The sequence below is a fragment of the Chenopodium album genome, chromosome 26 (genome assembly GCF_948465745.1).
Source record: "Chenopodium album chromosome 26, dcCheAlbu1.1, whole genome shotgun sequence".
Taxonomy (NCBI): domain Eukaryota; kingdom Viridiplantae; phylum Streptophyta; class Magnoliopsida; order Caryophyllales; family Amaranthaceae; genus Chenopodium; species Chenopodium album.
This window is the reverse complement of record NC_137859.1, coordinates 33590799-33606712: the sequence shown is the minus strand read 5'-3', so window position 1 is coordinate 33606712 and position 15914 is coordinate 33590799. Positions and strand designations below refer to the sequence as shown.

Below are 15914 nucleotides of genomic sequence, written 5' to 3'. Positions count from 1 at the left end.
TTCACTGTGTGTGAATTATGACTGCTTGCTACAAACCCTAGGCATGGATCTTATTTATAGATCTCATCTCTAAATAAGAGCCCATGTCAAAAGCCCAAAACCTAATTCCAATCTAACTATGCTAGCCCAATCCAATTAATGATAAGTTAATTGCTCATGAGGCCCATCAATGGGCCTCTTACTTGCTTAACCCAATACCCTTGTGTGTGACCAATATAGGATCCATTCTAAAGGGCTTTGGACCATTTGACTAACCCAAAGATCATCTCTCATAGTCTAGCAACAGAGGATGACGCCCCAATAGAATGAACTTATTATCTCCATAATAGTGATCCAAGGATCTAATGCATAACACATAAAGAACAAATAATTGTACCTTTGAAGCGTGATTCCACGTGCGATCGAGCAAGAACAAAAGGAGATAAAGAACCCCAAGCGTGATTCCTCTACTTGGTCCACGGGCACAAGTTAAGACCTCCACTAATGCTAGTTAGTTGCAATTGAAACCTTCAATTGACCTTCTATGGAGAAGAGCGAGCAACGAACCACCATGAACCACCACGAACACCACACGCGCCACCTAGGGTGGCCGGCCGTACGGACGAGGGGAGGAGAGAGATAGCCGTGAGTTAGAGAGAGGATTAGGGTTTTGGGATTGGTTGCCTTGATGTCAAAATTCACTGTGTGTGAATTATGACTGCTTGCTACAAACCCTAGGCATGGATCTTATTTATAGATCTCATCTCTAAATAAGAGCCCATGTCAAAAGCCCAAAACCTAATTCCAATCTAACTATGCTAGCCCAATCCAATTAATGATTAGTTAATTGCTCATGAGGCCCATCAATGGGCCTCTTACTTGCTTAACCCAATACCCTTGTGTGTGACCAATATAGGATCCATTCTAAAGGGCTTTGGACCATTTGACTAACCCAAAGATCATCTCTCATAGTCTAGCAACAGAGGATGACGCCCCAATAGAATGAACTTATTATCTCCATAATAGTGATCCAAGGATCTAATGCATAACACATAAAGAACAAATAATTGTACCTTTGAAGCGTGATTCCACGTGCGATCGAGCAAGAACAAAAGGAGATAAAGAACCCCAAGCGTGATTCCTCTACTTGGTCCACGGGCACAAGTTAAGACCTCCACTAATGCTAGTTAGTTGCAATTGAAACCTTCAATTGACCTTCTATGGAGAAGAGCGAGCAACGAACCACCATGAACCACCACGAACACCACACGCGCCACCTAGGGTGGCCGGCCGTACGGACGAGGGGAGGAGAGAGATAGCCGTGAGTTAGAGAGAGGATTAGGGTTTTGGGATTGGTTGCCTTGATGTCAAAATTCACTGTGTGTGAATTATGACTGCTTGCTACAAACCCTAGGCATGGATCTTATTTATAGATCTCATCTCTAAATAAGAGCCCATGTCAAAAGCCCAAAACCTAATTCCAATCTAACTATGCTAGCCCAATCCAATTAATGATTAGTTAATTGCTCATGAGGCCCATCAATGGGCCTCTTACTTGCTTAACCCAATACCCTTGTGTGTGACCAATATAGGATCCATTCTAAAGGGCTTTGGACCATTTGACTAACCCAAAGATCATCTCTCATAGTCTAGCAACAGAGGATGACGCCCCAATAGAATGAACTTATTATCTCCATAATAGTGATCCAAGGATCTAATGCATAACACATAAAGAACAAATAATTGTACCTTTGAAGCGTGATTCCACGTGCGATCGAGCAAGAACAAAAGGAGATAAAGAACCCCAAGCGTGATTCCTCTACTTGGTCCACGGGCACAAGTTAAGACCTCCACTAATGCTAGTTAGTTGCAATTGAAACCTTCAATTGACCTTCTATGGAGAAGAGCGAGCAACGAACCACCATGAACCACCACGAACACCACACGCGCCACCTAGGGTGGCCGGCCGTACGGACGAGGGGAGGAGAGAGATAGCCGTGAGTTAGAGAGAGGATTAGGGTTTTGGGATTGGTTGCCTTGATGTCAAAATTCACTGTGTGTGAATTATGACTGCTTGCTACAAACCCTAGGCATGGATCTTATTTATAGATCTCATCTCTAAATAAGAGCCCATGTCAAAAGCCCAAAACCTAATTCCAATCTAACTATGCTAGCCCAATCCAATTAATGATTAGTTAATTGCTCATGAGGCCCATCAATGGGCCTCTTACTTGCTTAACCCAATACCCTTGTGTGTGACCAATATAGGATCCATTCTAAAGGGCTTTGGACCATTTGACTAACCCAAAGATCATCTCTCATAGTCTAGCAACAGAGGATGACGCCCCAATAGAATGAACTTATTATCTCCATAATAGTGATCCTTGATATATCTAGTAATTGCACTTATCGAAGACATAATTCCTTCAATCTCCTACTTGTCTGAGACAAGTGCGCAATATTCAAATTCCTTAAGTCAATGTGTGTCGATTTGATAATATGATTGCATCTTATGTCGTGATCATATTAATCTACAAATCTTTTCTTGAAATCTGAGTTAGAATTACAAAACAAATGGTTACAATGTAATCCATTTGAGCACGGCCATGCATTTTCTGAATTCTCCCTCTTCAAGGGGCCAAGACACATTCCTAATTAAATAGGTAGACTCAATCCAATCTTATGCAACCAAAGCTCCCACTCAACTCATGAAGTAACCGGGAAACATCCTTTATAATCTCCAGTTACGGTAAGACGTTTGAATGTACCACAGTCAAATCAATCATTGAATGGAATCAGTGTTCCACTCATGTCAAAGGAATCCACTAATATATCCGGAAGCTCTATACTTGAACTTCAAAGTAGGTCTATAGTTCGATCATGCATCATTCATGCATATCCATGTGATTGACCGAGCATCACTACGCTCCTATAGCCCATGAAACTGCGCTATCCAATCAATCTTAACATGCTAGTCCATTATTGAAATCATTTATGTCCAGTTTAATGATTCCGAACTAGGAACTTAAATAATGTATGAATTTAGTTCACCTGTGGGGTTTCATTCAAAAGGTCATTAACCTAGTGACCCCATCAATTCATAATTATTTTGGACATTTTATTTAATATTGAAACCATGATTAAATAAGATTGAAACTTTGTTTCAATTGATAAACATAATTCTGCAAAATAATGTATTACTTTTGTAATATGCTTTCTCAAAACATACACAACTGAAATTACATAACTTGCTTCAATCCAAAAAACCTTAGTATGACTCTCACACCTTGGTCATGGAAGGGGTTCAGTAAGTAGAGTTCATGAGACATTCTCATAAACATGAACTTTGCAATTTCTAAATCTTATAATCATTTTCATCTCCATACACTAAGAATTTTCCTTCGCCCTTTCGCAAGGAATGAACTTAGGAATTTCTAATTTGTATTCCAACGTTACATTGGATTTCGATTGAAATCTATCATCACTTGTTCTTAAAACACGTGAATCAAAAAGACGAGTATAGTCCATGGTATGCATGATGCATCCTTTGCGAATTGCATAAGGATCATCACTCAAAGTCTTAATTTCATCAACCTTTCTCAAGGTATTGAATCATTAAGCAACGTGCCATGTCACATGGGATTGAAACTCCATTCAATATGATGTTGAGCCTTATAAGAATCTTATCAATATAAGTTCCTTAATCAAGCTCAAACATCCTTCGAGACCTATCTATATAGATCTTGAATCCCAAATGTACTCATCTTCTTCTCCAAGGTTTTCATACAAAATCCATTAACCATTACTTGACTATTCAAGCAACAATTAATCGCTCTTTGTACTAGACCAAGAAGACTTCATAGCTCCCACTAAATTTCTTGTACACATAAGACCTTTTCTTCATTTTACGAGAACATCAAACGATTTGATTAACTCACAAAATTAAGAACATTAACTCCCTGATGCTAACTTCAATCCATTATGGATCTTTGGCATCCCTAGGATTATTGGATCTCCAAACTTTTGATTGTATCATATACAAATCTTATTTCATGAACAATTTCAAGAAAGTGTTTTGAAATCCATCTACCAAATCTTATAAGGTAGAAATCACTAGATATCTTTAATAGATCTTTGCAACATGTAAAGGTTTCATCGTAATCATAGTCATACTATGAATTAGTTGAATCCTTTAACAAGTCTTTGCTTTAGTTAGAAAACATTTTTCTTTCTTGTCTGCTTTGCTTACAATGGGTTTTACCCAATTAGGCAAATTATTCAAGTGTCATACGCTTGCTTACAGACTTAAAATCTATTTCAGATTTCATGGTTTTAAACCACTTGGAGACATAACTTGTCAAATCATCTTTATTACTTGCATAATCATCATGTTCCAAAATAAATATTTTAGAACTCTTAGTCAATATGAAATCATATTTCTTTGGCTAAGTTTACATATGCTAGTTATCATTGTGGGTGTTATGCAACAATTGAAACTCATACAACAACTTTGTTTAGTTTTCAATGAGAAACGACAATAGAGGATGTGCACTTGGAATGTACTACCTTCGACACATGGTTATTAATCCCATTACACATAATGAGACCACGCGTTGTCATTTGTAACATGAGGTGAATCATGCTCATATTGTTGCTTTTATTCGATAACTTCTCAAATTTCTTCGAGATTTTCGAATTCACTTTTCTTGAACTCTTTCAAGGCTCTCGAACTTTTCGAGATTCTTATACTCCCACTTGCCTTTTGAGGAGGCACTTTTAGCATAGGGTGAGCCTAATCATGGTTTGAACCACGTTTGTTTGTTGCTTTTCTCAAACTTTTTTGAGATTTATACTACTCCCACTTGACCTTTTGGAACAATTTCCATAAGGGCACCTACTTGAGCAACAAACATTTTGTGCTAAGTATGGTTGTATAGTAGTACCCAGTGCTCTATATAGGAATCGAATGTGCATTAAACGTTTCAATACAACTTTTATTCCTTGCTTTGTAGAATAAGAACTTGTCTTATCCATATCACATATGAAGCCTTTGCTACTTTTGATTTGACTTATGTAGTTTTTGTTTAGTTTTGTAGCTTATCTTAAAACTATATCCCTTGAACAATGGTTGGAAGATAGGTAACTTACATCCACTATCAAAATATATCTCATATAGATTGATAGCTTCCTTCATAAACACTTCACAAGGTTTTCTTTCGGAGTTTGTTGTAAAACGATTTTATAACTCTTGGATGTTTATCAATGTCTTGGCTTAAATTCTCATTATTACGAACATATCGCAATATTTTGAATGTGTTGCCAAGTACATGTCTTGACTTAAATTTTCACAATTTCAATCATATTGTAATGTAATCATTATCTTGTCAAGTTGATACTGAACTTCATACTGAACATTTTGAACTTTTCAAAATCTTCACTTCCATGCTTCAACTAAGCATAAGTAGTGATCGTATCACAAATGAAGTTTCGTTGTCCGTCTCTAGCCTTTGAACCTTTGGTTTTCTTACATCAATATGTATTTGACCTCGAGTTTACATCATCATTCCTCTAAATGGTGACTTAGTCATAATTTCAAATTAGAATGATAATTACATATATCAATAGATTCATAATCTAATGATATTGAAAGTCCATCCCTTTGGATCTTTCGCATGCAATTTTCATTTTCATTCGAATTAATTGATATTTTAGAGACAACTTATATACATAGAAATGGTTTAACTATTTCTATCATATAGAACTTTAAACCTATTTAGCAATTCAAAACACATTATGACTCAAAGAAGCATGGAATAACATTTATTCCACGTTTTTGAATCTTCGATGCTTAGTCATTACTAACATTGAATGGTGTTTTGATAATGGTAAGAATGAATAACGTTTATTTAATTCCAGCCCATTATTAGTGGTGAAATACTGGTTCTACTTGTAAAGTTGCAACTTTTGCTTCCAAACTTGTAGATTCTACTTGTGAAGTAGCAACATTTGCTTCTAAACTTGTAGATTTATTCCTCCTTTAGCTAATTTCTTCCTTTAGTTCAACCAAATTGTGCAATGAGTGATCTAAACAAGACATCATATGTCCAAGAAGTAGCAATATGCTAAATCAATTTCTATTATATAATTCTTAAATTGGAACATTTCCATTCTTTTACCTTCCAACTGTATGAGGTAGTTTCTAATCAATTGGAATTGGTCCATTTAATGTGAAACATTTGTTGTTCATAACAACTTTTAGCATGTAAGTAGTTCTAGGTTTGAGAAGTAGCAACTTGTTTGCAATTCTTGGCCTATAACTTTTTAATGCAATCCTCATATATTCCTAAACCTTTCCCTTTGAGCCACTTAGAACATTTCTCTTAGGTTCAAAATGATACTTTACTTAACTACTTTAAGCATATTTCTTGATTTTGCTAGGTCTATTCAATCATGTTCATATTTGAGTTTAATCAAATATTAAACTCTATATAAAGTGGATGAAGAATAGCGTCATTTGATCAACTTTTGATCATAGAGATTTCCAATCATTTTCTTATATTCAATCGTATTGAAGATAAGAGATTTTATTGGATTTCTATACTTGTCTTTTGGAGGATTTGTACCTCCCATCTCATTATATCACTTGAAACATTTTTCAAAATGAAGATGTGTTGGTATTTTACTCAAACATTTTGAATAAAACCAACCTTAGACATGTGACATGAATTTCTAAAATTTGCGTTTTAGAACAATCTTAGCAAAATTGGAATATAGGTTTATGGATTATCTTTTAAACTTTTTGAGAACGTTTCTCAACTTTATTTTTCAATAGAGGAGATTATATATAATAATAAAATTAGAACGACATGTTACTAATAAGTAAACGCAAAATTCAATTATGTTTATTAAATTTAAAGTACCATAAGCGAATTAAATTGGTAACTTTAAAGCATTTTTTCAATGTTAATTGATCCCAATTGAATTAAATGATTCCAAGATCCTTTATTCGTGCAATAATTGACCGGACTTTGGCCCTGCCATCAACCATTACATTTTCAAGGTGAGTAAACTCTTTACTGATTACAACTCTTTGTAATTCTTGGTTGAATAATTAACCATCACATGTTTAATTATTACCCTTAGCTTCAAGGTTCTAAACTTTATCTTTAGGTAACCTTGTTGAGTATAACCAATTAAAAATGTATAATTTGTCCTACCCCCACTCCCCAATGAAAAATATGATGCCCAGCTTTGGCATAACCCATCATAAATGTCAAAGGTTTCATCGGGTTTTTAATTGGAAAAGCTGCCTCAATATTACTGGGACCTAGATTTATTATGTTGTGATTAAATAGTGAACTCTAGCGCATCATCACAAAACATCAATAAAATCTAACATGCATAAAATACTGAATGCATAAATAAGACATAGCATGGCCCCTAATCCTAAGAAAACTAATAAAGTAAATGCTCCCACTTGAATCATCATGGATCGCATCCACCTTGCTCCTTTGGGCCTTCACTTCATGGGCTTCTTGGATTAACTGCAACCTGTAATTCTACTCTATTCTATCTACTACTTAAATAAAATAAAATAAAATTACAAAATACTTTATCGGTTCGTAAACCGTACTAAGATTACAAAAAATACATCACGATGCGCAGATCGTATTTAGCAATCTACTGGGCCATACTAGTCATTATATAGCAATAAACAACATCATATATTATAAAATTGCCACATAATAAATCACTCATCATGCTTTCCTAAACTATAACATCGAATGATCATAATTAAGGAAACATGGCATCCAAAAATCAATATCTCATATTTTAATTAATGTAATTAGATAATATCATATATTATTCATGATCATCAATAAAATATCATATATTCTAAATTAGTCATGAGATAGAATCAAATCTTATTTTAATCTTAAAAGATAAATCATATTTATCCTCAAAGATTAACCTAAGAAAGTTAGGAAATTCTATCCTAATTACTAGCCAATCACAATATTTTAAATCAATTATATCCAAAAATAATTATGGGATAATCACATTATTTAAATCAATTATTATCTTTTTGGCATATGCTCAGAATATCCTAATCATTCTTATCCATAATTAACCACTTTAATTTAGGATAATTACCAATTTAACAACTTAAATATGGATAATATCAAATATAACAACTTTTGAATATTTGATTTTATCCTAAAATAAAATATTTTATCCAAATAAAACCAATTTTATCTTTTAAAATAAAAGATCATATTTTCAAAATATTTTAACTTATTCAAAATAAAATTGATTTTATCCCAAAATAATTCATAATTATCTTGAAATAAATTTTTAAAACTGATTTTTTTTTTTTTTGAAAACCGTGAGCCACCAACGCCGGCCACCGTGGTTGGCTAGCCGAAGCTAGCCACGGTGGCTGGCTGCCATGACAGCAGCCACTGCCGCAAGGGCAGCAGCGTGGCAGCTGCTTCTGCTGGGCTGCAGGCCACCGTGCGTGGCCAGCCAAGGCTAGCCACGGTGGCTGGCTGCTTTGCAGCAGCCACTGCCGCGCAAGGCAGCAGCAGCACCAGCGGTGGCAGCCGCGGCAGCAGCCGTGCAACGGTTGCACGCTGCTGCCCACAGCCACCATGGACCGCCGCCCTCCCTAACCCTCCCTCTTGGACCACCACTTGGTCGACAGCCGCGGTTGCTGACCAAAATTAATTTTTTTTTTTTTTTTGTGTTTTAATTTAATTAAAATAACATTTATCCTAATTAAATTAAATCAGTCCATAAGATTAAAATTAAATCACATTCAACTTTAAAATTAGGGTTCATCATAAAATTAATCCCAATTTAATTCTAACATTTAAAATTAAATCTATGATCATACATAAAACATTTTTATGCATAAATCAACCCAATTAAAATTATGAAACATAAAACAAATCGAATTAAATCAAAATCAAGCAAAAAAAATCATATTTTAGGGCTAGGATTTTCGAAAATATTCGAAATTAGGGTTCTAGGGCTCGAAATTTTCGAACATATTAGGGCTTAGTTCGGTCCTCTTCATGGCTATTTGAGCATAATTAAATCGCATTTAATCTATTCCAAAAGTTTAATCCCATTAAATATAACAATTGAACCATAATTAAATATTCTCCCTCCTAATTGAATTAAAATTGTGGATTATCAAAGAATTATTGGCAATATGCGTAAATGCAATAGGCTAACTGATACCACTGTAGGGGATTATAGGTACTACGCAGCGGAAATAAACATGAATCATATTCATATAGTACCTAATCCAAGGATCTAATGCATAACACATAAAGAACAAATAATTGTACCTTTGAAGCGTGATTCCACGTGCGATCGAGCAAGAACAAAAGGAGATAAAGAACCCCAAGCGTGATTCATCTACTTGGTCCACGGGCACAAGTTAAGACCTCCACTAATGCTAGTTAGTTGCAATTGAAACCTTCAATTGACCTTCTATGGAGAAGAGCGAGCAACGAACCACCATGAACCACCACGAACACCACACGCGCCACCTAGGGTGGCCGGCCGTACGGACGAGGGGAGGAGAGAGATAGCCGTGAGTTAGAGAGAGGATTAGGGTTTTGGGATTGGTTGCCTTGATGTCAAAATTCACTGTGTGTGAATTATGACTGCTTGCTACAAACCCTAGGCATGAATCTTATTTATAGATCTCATCTCTAAATAAGAGCCCATGTCAAAAGCCCAAAACCTAATTCCAATCTAACTATGCTAGCCCAATCCAATTAATGATTAGTTAATTGCTCATGAGGCCCATTAATGGGCCTCTTACTTGCTTAACCCAATACCCTTGTGTGTGACCAATATAGGATCCATTCTAAAGGTCTTTGGACCATTTGACTAGCCCAAAGATCATCTCTCATAGTCTAGCAACAGAGGATGACGCCCCAATAGAATGAACTTATTATCTCCATAATAGTGATCCTTGATATATCTAGTAATTGCACTTATCGAAGACATAATTCCTTCAGAGAGATGGATAGCTAAGGTAACTGCCCTATAGGAAACTAAGGACTTCACCAAGTTTAACATCGAACAACTAGCTAGTTCACTCATGACTCATGAGTTACACCTTAGAGCTGAGTCAACACTGAAACCATAAGGAACAAAGGGTTGGCTCTTAAAGCTGAGGAGGAGGAAGACTCAGAAATGGACGAGGATGAGTCTGCCATGATTCTGCGAAGGTTCAAAAGGATATTCAAGAAAGGCCGCACCTCAAGGAACTTTGGGAAAAAGAACTCAAACTCAAAACCTGACTACAGCTGCCACAAGTGTGGATCCCCATATCACTTTATCAGAGACTGTCCCCTCAGGGAAAGATAAAGGAAAAGGAAAGGGTAAGGAGCAAGGAAAGGAATAATTCAACAAAGCAAACTTTCAGAAGTCAGACATGAGGAAGGCCAACTTGGGGAGATTCTGACAGTGAAGAAGATCGAAGAGGATGACCAACCAGAAGAGGAGACAACTAATTTTTGTCTGATGGCGAAATTAGATGATGAAAAATCCTACCTTGAGGAACTCCACAAAGAGGTATTTCTTGATCCTAATCAGCTTAAAACTCACTCTAAATATGTCCTAATAGATTTATGTCTTGAAGAAGAAGAAGAATAGATTAACTCAGTATACGCTCATGAATTCTGATATCAGTTCTAGCAGTTCCTCAAGCGATCAAATGCTTAAATTCAATGTTGATTTTGAAAATCTGAAAAATGAATTTTCGACCTTAAGAAATCAAAAGGATCAACTTGAAAATGAACTGAATGTTAGAAAAGATAGAAGTATTGACCCAAAAGTCATACCTAAATGGATAGCTGAAGCTCAAGGAAAACGTACAGAAGGTCTTGGTTATATGACCAAGAGAAAGGGTAAGAAAAAGAAATATGTTGAGCTTCCTAGCATGAAGGTGTGTACTTTTTGTGGTAAATCTGGACACCTCTATGGTCAATGTAGGATAAGAGAAGAAGTTGATAAAAGAAATGTAAAACAAGTGTGGGTCAAGAAAACTGATATTGCATCCACGTCCAAGGAACCCAAGGAAACCTGGGTTCCTGATCCTAATGCTTAGTTTTCTTGTAGGTTCTAGTGAGGGGGAACAACTCGTGGTATCTCGACAGCGGGTGTTCAAAGCATATTATAGGTGATAAATCAAAATTCCTCTCACTAGAAGACTACCCTGGAGGAACAGTAACCTTTGGGGATAACAAGAAGGGCGAGATCATTGGAAAAGGAAAAATTGGAAGATCAAAATCTCATTCCATTGATAATGTGTTCCTGGTCGAAGGCTTAATGCACAATTTGCTTAGTATATCACAATTTTGTGATAAGGGAAACTCTATAAGTTTTACTTCTGACTCTTGCAACATCATCAACAACAAGTCAAGAAAGGTTGTTCTAGAAGGAACAAGAAGAGGGAATACATATACTGTTGACCTCAACTTAATCCCAAGGAACAACCTCACATGTCTGAGTATTGTCGAGGATGATCCCCTGCTATGGCATAAACGTTTTGGACATGCTAGCTTTTCATTACTGGACAAACTGAGATCAAGGAACTTGGTTGTGGGACTTCCTATTATCAAGTTCCTAAAGAACAAAGTTTGTGATGCATGTGTGAAAGGAAAGCATGTTCGCTCATCTTTTAAATTGAAGAAAATGGTGAGCACTACAAAGCCTTTGGAACTAATCCATATGGACTTGTGTGATCCTATTGGGATATATTTTAGGAAATAAGATATTTGTGTGTATTGTGATAATATTTCCTAGGATATTTTGTGGTTATCTTAGGTAACTTGGCTTTGCCCTCCAAGTATACCAAGTTATATATTGTATGAGGCTGTATTATTGTGAATGAGAAATATACAGAGAAACATTGAAACCTAAATTTAACATGGTATCAAGAGCGTAGGTTTTGATCCGAATTTTTTTCTCTTTTGATTTCCTTTGTACGTGATATTCATTATTCACGCACAAGCATCTGTGAGTGTGAGTGATCATATTACAATTATTTTTTTTCCTTTCAAATACTAATCTGTGAGTGTTTCAATGCCTGGAGGTAATGATAAGAATGGAGGGGATGACAATTTCGTCAAACCTAAGGTCGACTTGACTTATTACTTGGGATCGAGTGATGCTTCTGGCAACATCATCACTCCGATTCAACTTCGTGGTGAGAACTACGATGAGTGGGCGAGGGCAATCAAGACCTCGTTGAAGGCGAAGCGCAAATTTGGATTCATTGATGGATCGATTTTGAAACCCACTGCTGATGATGAGAAGATGGAAGATTGGGTTCCTGTCCAATCGATGTTGGTCTCTTGGATTACAAACACTTTGGACTCCAATGTTCGATCTACAATTGGTGACTATGATGATGCTTATGTGTTACGGACTAATCTCAAAAATAGGTTTTGTGTTGTGAGTGGCACAAGAATCTGTCAACTGAAATTTTCCTTGGGTGTGTGTCATTAAGATGCGACTGAGACCGTGGCTGTGTATTTTGGTCAACTTTCAAAAATATGGGATGAATTGGCCACTTATATTTCGGTCCCATCTTGTTCCTGTGGCAAGTGTACGTGCAATATAATTTCTCAAGTTGAGAAATTACGTGAAGAAGATTATGTGCATCATTTTTTGATAGGCCTAGATGACAAGTATGCTTCTATTAGGGGGCAACTTTTGGCTCAAGAGCCTTTACCAGGGGTGGACAAGGCCTATCAACAAGTGATTCAAGCCGAACGATTGCGTGGGGATGAGATCTCCAAGACCCGTGACACTGTCGTGGCCTTTAAGCTTCAACATGACTTGACTTCAAGGTCTCGTTCGGATGATAACAGTGCAAAATTTTGTACTCATTGCAATAGGGAAGGACATCTTGAATCTGGTTGTTTCCAACTACATGGTTTTCCGGAGTGGTGGGGTGATAGACCTCGTGGAGGCCGTGGTCAAGGGCGTGGTGCTTCGACTGGTGGCCGTGGAGGAGGTAGAGCAGGGAGCCGTTCCAAGGGAGGAGCTGCTGCCCCTGTTCGCGCCAATAAAACAGGGGGGCGCCTCACAGCCCACGAGTGGTAGGTCTACAACTGCTGCTGACGGTAATGCTCTCGCGGGTGTAACCTCGGCTCAAATTCAACAACTCCTAGATCATTTAAACTCGATGAGGCCAAAACTTCATGGTAAGGCAGATTTGGGATGGATAATAGACACCGGTGCTTCTAACCATGTCACTTGTGATTTATCTCTCTTGACTAATGTGAAAAATGTGAAAAGTTGTCCGGTGGGTTTACCGGATGGGAAAAATGCCAATGCATCATGAATTGTCTCGGTGACCTTAGAAGGGAGTTTGAAGCTTGAGAATGTTCTTTTTGTACCTCAATTAAATTGCAATTTAATTTCTGCAACTCAATTGTGTGATAATTCTAATTGCACTATGCAATTTACTAACAAAATTTGTGTTATTCAGGACCTAACGACAAGGAAGGTGATTGGAGCCGGTGAAAGACAAGATGGACTTTATTATTTTTGTGGTGTTCCAACGGTGAAGGCTTTGGTTGTAGACGGGAAATCTTCGTTTCGGCTATGGCATCAATGAATGGGACATCCGTCAGCAAAAGTTATGCAATCTCTTCCGGTTGTTAGTTTTTCTAGTAGTATTTTTTAAAATAAAGCATGTGATGTATGCCCTAGGGCAAAACAACATAGACTTAGCTTTCCCATTAGCTATAGTAAAGCTACTCGTAGTTTTGAACTTGTTCATGTGGATTTATGGGGGCCATACAAGGTACCATCATCTTGTGGAGCTCGCTATTTCCTTACTATCGTAGATGATTTTTCTAGGGGTGTTTTGACTTATTTGATTAATAATAAGACGGAAGTTGAATATATGTTTCTTAATTTTATTTCTATGGTTAGACGTCAATTTAATCAAGAAATTAAAATTGTTAGAAGTGATAATGGAACGGAATTCTTCTCCTTGAAAAATTATTTTTTTTGAGAATGGAATATTATTTGAGACTTCATGTGTTGACACTCCTCAACAAAACGGGAGGGTAGAACGAAAACATCAACATATGCGAGTTGTGAAATATTTGAAGAAAAATCCATGTCAAGGAATTCTTTTGAGGTCTGACAGTGCTTTAAAGTTGGAGGGCTGGTGTGACTCAGATTGGGCGAGTTGTCCATTATCCCGTCGATCATTAACTGGTTGGCTAGTGTTACTTGGTTTCTCTTCTGTGTCATGGAAGACCAAGAAGCAACCCACGGTGGCTAAAAGCTCGTCAGAAGCGGAATATCGTTCGATGAACAGTGTATATTGTGAATTTAAGTGGTTGAAACAACTACTTTGTGACTTAGGTGTACGCCATGAGACTGGGATGCGCCTATTTTGTGATAGGCAATCTGCTTTGTACATTGCTCAAAATTCGGTGTTCCATGAGCGTACAAAGCATATTGAGGCAGATTGCCATTTTATACGAGATGCGATAATGGATGGTACTATATCTCCCTCTTATGTTCCTACAACACTACAATTGGCAGATATCTTTACCAAGGCCTTGGGAAAGGTGAAATTTGAGTTTCTTCTTCGCAAGTTGGGCATTAGGAATTTGGGTGCCCCAACTTGAGGGGGGTTATTGGGATATATTTTAGGAAATAAGATATTTGTGTATATTGTGATAATATTTCCTTGGATATTTTGTGGTTATCTTAGGTAACTTGGCCTTGCCCTCCAAGTATACCTAGTTATATATTGTATGAGGCCGTATTATTGTGAATGAGAAATATACAGAGAAACATTGAAACCTAAATTTAACAGGTCCCATAAGAATTCAAAATAGGAGTGGCAAGAAATATGTTTTGGTTATTGTTGATGATTATTCTAGATTCACTTGGGTTATTTTTCTTGCTAGTAAAGATGAAACTTTTAACGAGTTTGTTGCTTTTGCCAAGAAAATACAGAAAATCGATTAACTTTCAAACCAAAGTGATTAAAGATTTTACTTTGAGTAAGGCCCTGTTTGATTCACCTTAATTTTGCTGAACTGAAATTATTTTTACTGAACTGAACTTATTTTTACTGAACTGAACTTAATTTTACTGAACTAAAATTATTTTTACTGATTTTCTATTATAATTCTTCTTTAAGAAAACTGAATTTTACTGAACTGAACTTATTTTTACTGAACTGAAATTATTTTTACTGAACTGAACTTATTTTTACTGAACTGAAATTATTTTTACTTAATATTATTTTTTTAAGGTGAAGAGAACAGGGCCTAAGTCAGATAAAAACTGGTTTTGAGTCATTTCATTTTAGATGTGGTGTGACCCCTACATCAATGTTGCTAATTAAATAGATAAAATGGATTAGGCTTTGTTTTTTATAAGGTATAGGTACATAAAATCCTATTGTAATAATAAAATAATTTTTCACCCAAAAATAATTTGATACTTTTAAAATAAATTCCGAAAAAATACATATAAATATTATAAATAAAATAAATTTCATTTATAAATTACAATCACTCCATGAAACTAGATAGAGATTGTTGAGTAAATCCCATACGTAGAAGTAGCTAGACGATTTATCTTGATTTCTGTACCGCCCACGATAACTATACTAATAGTAGTTTAACAAAATTTGTTAATTTATAAATAATCTCACGTAATAGATAATTTTAATATTATTTGCAAATTATTTCCTTGAATGTTAGGAAAATAAATTTGGTGTAATTTTGGGGTTTGAAAGTGGTGAAGGTTATTAAGAATGAAATAAAGATGCAATCGATTAGCTTTCAAACCAAAGTGATTAAAGATTCTACTTTGACTAAGTCAGATAAAGAACTGGTTTTGGAGTCATTTCATTCTAGATGTGGTGT

The 15914-nt window shown here is 36.1% G+C and overlaps 1 protein-coding gene across 1 annotated transcript; it reads left to right on the top strand.

Moving 5' to 3' along the window:
• The first annotated feature begins 12087 nt into the window (after positions 1 to 12087).
• On the top strand, positions 12088 to 13113 carry LOC145617068 (uncharacterized). The gene is made up of 2 exons (XM_081671763.1): positions 12088 to 12403; positions 12515 to 13113. Exons 1-2 carry the CDS (start codon positions 12088 to 12090, stop codon positions 13111 to 13113), a joined length of 915 nt encoding a protein of 304 aa, XP_081527889.1.
• Positions 13114 to 15914: the final 2801 nt, after the last annotated feature.